Consider the following 4,960-nt stretch of genomic DNA (forward strand, 5'->3'; position numbering starts at 1 on the left):
ACATTCGGTCCTTAACAATGAGTGTTGTATGTAACCATCATCACTTTTTGTTGTTTACAACAAATGCCATATGCCACATAACAATTCCAGATAGATAAAATTATTACCAGAATAACAACTATTAACAGAGGATGGATGATCCAATCCAGAGTCGTTTTGGCTGAAGGTGAGTATCCTAAAAATATATCCCACCAATGATGTGAAGTAGCATCAGCTATTCCTGACCCTATTGTCACTATCGAGTCTGCTGCAATAGTGGTGGTAAGCTGATGAGCCATAATACTTTGATTTAGGTATCGGATGGCACTCTGTATTTTGGTTGATTGAGTTAATATGTTCTTAAATCTGGTCAAATTTACATCCCAATTTGGAACATCCCATTTAGTGCTATTCCAAATGATAGCCACATTCTTATCCACATCGGAAGTTAATATGAATGTGTCATTTTCCCAGTGTAATACTGAAATGTTATGAATACATCCCGAAAAAGGCACTGCCATTCCTGGTATCACTGGTTGATCAGTTACTACACATACCACTTGTGGTGCTATTTCGACCATATACCTATAGGTTATTGGCATAATAGTCCATTCACATTTGTTTACAGTATTTTGCAATAAACATGGCTCATATACAGCAGATTGTAATTTACAAACTTTTCCATTTAAAGTGTTATCACAAAAAGTTAAATCATGGGTACGATTATACATATCTATCACCTGTCCATAAAAGGTGGGGGTCCAAAAGTGTTGATTAGGAGCCGACCCAATTAGTAAAGGCATCACTATGTATTTACACATTATACTCTGTTTGGTTACATTGTAAATGGTAAAATATCCCTGACATAGGGTTTCCTCACACCTTATCCCCGAACTAGGTATTTGTAGCCAATGGCCTGCACGGATTATATCAGAAAAGACGGTCCTCCACACTTGTTCATTTGCTGTCAAAAGTTGTGTTTGAAAGACATTTTTCTGTTGTTGCTGCTGTAATGTTTGCAAAGAACATATAGTCCAATTGATTATGTGAGTAATATTAGTATCTACAAGGAAGGTTAGAGAATTGCTAGCATTAAAAAGATCTAACATATCATTATCCACGCCAGCTGCTAGTGTCATTGGGTACCAAATAGTAGGCATCCAATTAGCTTGTATAGTTAAAGCATTATTAATTTTACTTCCAGCGTTATGCAGCCTATTTGCTAAAGATTCTATATCATAACTGTTTATTGTCCCGGTAATAGTTCCAAATCCTCCCAAAATAGTATCATACCAGGCTCTCCTATATCTACATCGACTAGAGGGAGGAAAGGTAATTTTAAATTGTACACGTGTTTGTTCCGCATGCTGACCCACCATTTCACATGTTGACGGTAATCGTTTAACCTGCCCTGGATCAATTTTTGCAGAATCTATATTTACAAAGATAATAAAATCTGCCCATGTAGTACGATTCTTAATAAGAGATGCATTAGTACATACAAAATATTTGGGGTCTTCTAATGTCATATGCAACACAGTTCCATTCCAGGTGCTACAATTTTGTATTGCCTGCCATTTCTGTTTCATATTTAATTCTGGGAACACAGTCTTTAAGCAACATAGAAGTGACACATGGGCAGTGACATTTACCACTACTTGACTCTGATATAGGGCATAAAAGATATACCCTCTTCTGTCATTGTGAGGGCCTTTCCATATGTCCACATTAGTTGTGATGTTAGCTATTGTACATCTCTGTCCTTTTTCACAACTAAACTTTTCCTGTTGTCGTCTGCTGGTAGCACTTCTCCATCCCCATTGAAATCGAGCATTGTCATCCAAAACCAGACGCCTAGCCAGAGTCCATCCTTCTACGTGACCCAAAGATACGATACCAAGGACTGTGAATACGCATAGGACGATTAGGGTTTCCTGTAAAATTAAACACAGTATTACTCCCGTAGGTAACATTTCTCCTGTGGGACATATTCCCATTTTTCTACACCAGGCCTCATTATCAATAGCGTACGGTCTTGTCCCACTGCTATCACCTCAGCGGGAGAAGGGGGACCATTTCGGTTGCTAATCCATATTTTGGCCCCAACATTTACAGTATTTGTGGATCCAAACCCTTTTGCCCCCCTAACCGTCAATTCTGTAGGGGCTGTGGTTTCTCTCACCGGAGCTATATATATAGGAATTAGCAACAGTTGTGCAATTCTTTCTCCCTGTGCTATTATTACATCCTCCGCACCTAAGTTAATTAGTATTACCCTAACCTCCCCTTGATAGTCAGCATCAATCACCCCTCCCAAGACAATTATTCCTTTTGAGGCATAGCTGGATCTGGTTGCCAATTGCCCATAATGTTCTTTCGGAATTTTTCTCTGTGTTCTCCACAGCTCTAGTGGTGGAATGTGGTACTGCGGGTCAGTGTAAATCCTGGAAGGAAAGCACATGGTCATTAACAAAAAGAACAAAGAAAAGAAACACATGAAACATTTTCCCCTCTGTTAAACATGACTAGTTCTTGTATCGCAGAGTCACAGTCTCTGTGTTGAATTGTTGAAAAGATTCAAAAAAGGGTTTTTTTTCCTGAAACACAAAACACACAGATTAAATAGACTTATTTCAGGGTCCTGTGGTACCAAATATGGCCACAGGAAAATTTAAACAGGCAGACACATTCTCTACATGGTAAAATTAGACTGTCTTTTTCCTAACATCAGGGAATTATTCTCAATCCATATTCTTTATTAGGTTCCTATCCTGAAGAGCTTACTTGTAAAAAGTAAGCAAAATTTCAATTCCGAATTCATCCACTTACATAAAAGTTTATTATAATTATTCTTTTCCGGTAACAAGGTTAACAAGCCTTTTGTTTCACATTTATTTTAATTGTATAGGTACTTAACCTCTACTTTTGTTAATCTTTTTATTTTAAACTTCCCAATTTAATTTTAAAATGCATTTAAATTTAATTACTCCCTAATCATACATTTCGGGCAATGCACACTTTTAAACCATGCAGGGGCACAAAAATTCATATTCAAAACTAATTTGAACCCTGAGATACAAAGGCAAGGAAACTTTTTTCCTTAACATATTTCACAAACCTTTCTCCCACATTCCAATTCCAATATAACAATTCAGTGTTAAAACCCATCTAGCTGTTCAAACTTCTTTTATCCATTCACTTATGGCAAAATCCACCTCATTTAATATCACATCCTGATTCCTTCTGACCCTGCATTACCTTTCTTTCAACATTCTGATAACCTTTTTAAAATATAAAGAAACAAGGGAAAAATTCAGGCTACATTAACATATTTTTTTTTTCCTTGTTCTCGTACAGAACTTTCAGACAAACAGCTCCTAAACTACTAAAATACCTTAATTATTCTTAACAGCACAGATCTACACTGGAAAAACTCTTTTAAACTTAAATCAACATACGCAAACTTTCTTTGTTTCTTGAACATCAAAAACAACAAGAACTTTTCCCCACGGCTGATCGGAACTCCAAACAGCATACATTTCCCTGTGTATGCTCGTAAAGTTTTCATTCTAAAAATCTAAAAATCCTCCTGCTGCTAACAAGGTAATTGCAAGTTACTACATTTGAAATCCCTCTGCTAGCTAATATTTACAACAGCATAAATCGATACCTGTGTTTGACAAATATCTCAGCAGTTCAGACAAAGAAAATCTCCATACTGTCTCTTTCCTCTTGTAATGGGCTGCATTCTTTATATTACAGATGGCGGGTCTATTTCAGGGTCCGGACAGTGGGGTCCCCCGGGGCAATCATCCCAATCCCTTCTAATCCTCCCTTTCCTTTTTTTATACTTATTTTGTGCCACTTTTACAGCTGCTCTTTCTGCTACATCCTGATAATGTTCCAGTTTATCCTTTAATAATTTACTATTACATTCCAGCACCAGACACCGTCCCTCTAATTCTAACCTACTCTGTTCTACTCTCCCTTTCTCATAAAGTGCCGTCTGCAACCGCTTGTGCACCCCACGGTATGCAGAGGCCAACACCCAACTCCTTCGAGCCAGGGTAACTGCTTCACCTGTTTTCACAGGGATTGTTTCAAGTACTTGTACAACATTCTTTGGTTCACATTCCCTTAACTCCTTATTCCATGATTCCGCCAATCCATGATTGGCCATTTCTGCCGCTATTATTTCATACGGGTCCCCGGTCCAGCCAGGTATCCCTGCAGGTTCTTTTTTAGATTTCTCCTTACGCCGGAACATTGTTCGGTCTTATTTAGGGAGATCCTGCCGACTACGCCAATTAATGTACTGCTATTATTCTTAGGGTAATGCTATATCCCACTTTCCCTTCCCCTCACCAGCTCTCTGACTGGGAAAATTAATAGCATACACAGATGACTGAAAGCATAATATAGGTTTATTCATACAATTTTATAATAATGAAATCATGCAGTAAGGAATCAATAATTTGTTACCATATATTGCATCATCACTCCGGTATCGGGGGACCAGCGAAACATCGGAGGCAGCGCATTCATCTCATATCAGCATCACACGGCTCTTCAGCAGTGGAGAAGTCCCAATTCCACTGAGTTCTGCCTGTCTTTTTATGCCCAGATTATGGTCAGGATCCAGTTTGTATACGTGCTCCAATATGAGCATGTCACAAACAAGTTAGGCACTTTTTTGCTCAAATTATTATGGTCAGGATCCGGTTTGTCTATGTGTTCAAACATGAACATATCACAAACCATTTCCTGCTTTTCCCCCCTTCTCTTGATTAATTCATCCATATCCTGTTTTGACTAAATCTGGCTCGCCAGGTGCAAGTTATCTTTCTGAACTCTAGTTCCCCTTTTAAAAAAAGAAAGTTGTTATTTGGTATTAGGATCCCCTTTTGGTAGAAGATGGTTTCTTAAACAGCCATTGTTACTAAAAACAACTCTCAGACTCCAGGTATGTCCCATCCGTATC

The 4,960-nt window shown here is 38.2% G+C and overlaps 1 protein-coding gene across 3 annotated transcripts; it reads right to left on the reverse strand.

The window, feature by feature from the left end:
* On the reverse strand, positions 1-2,522 carry LOC117362730. 3 transcript variants are annotated; one of them, XM_033949608.1, is made up of 3 exons: positions 2,255-2,522; positions 1,669-1,913; positions 849-986 (listed from the first exon to the last, which is right to left on the reverse strand). In XM_033949608.1, exons 1-3 carry the CDS (start codon positions 2,474-2,476, stop codon positions 947-949), a joined length of 507 nt encoding a protein of 168 aa, XP_033805499.1. In that variant the 5' UTR covers positions 2,477-2,522; the 3' UTR covers positions 849-946. The 3 variants fall into 3 exon arrangements, with proteins under 3 accessions (XP_033805498.1, XP_033805497.1, XP_033805499.1); XM_033949607.1 differs by having other exon boundaries at positions 1-1,913; positions 2,261-2,522; XM_033949606.1 differs by having other exon boundaries at positions 1-1,913.
* Positions 2,523-4,960: the final 2,438 nt, after the last annotated feature.

This window comes from Geotrypetes seraphini, chromosome 6 (genome assembly GCF_902459505.1).
Source record: "Geotrypetes seraphini chromosome 6, aGeoSer1.1, whole genome shotgun sequence".
NCBI classification, from domain to species: Eukaryota; Metazoa; Chordata; class Amphibia; order Gymnophiona; family Dermophiidae; genus Geotrypetes; species Geotrypetes seraphini.

What these genes read in the sequence shown, in the direction of transcription:
- LOC117362730 (XM_033949606.1), bottom strand. Translation starts at nt 2,476, where the DNA reads ATGTGTTTCTTTTCTTTGTTCTTTTTGTTAATGACCATGTGCTTTCCT. An exon ending in ACTATCAAGGGGAGGTTAGG is followed by an intron (nt 1,914 to 2,254) that starts GTAATACTAATT and finishes TTAATTTTACAG; the next exon opens with GAAACCCTAATCGTCCTATG.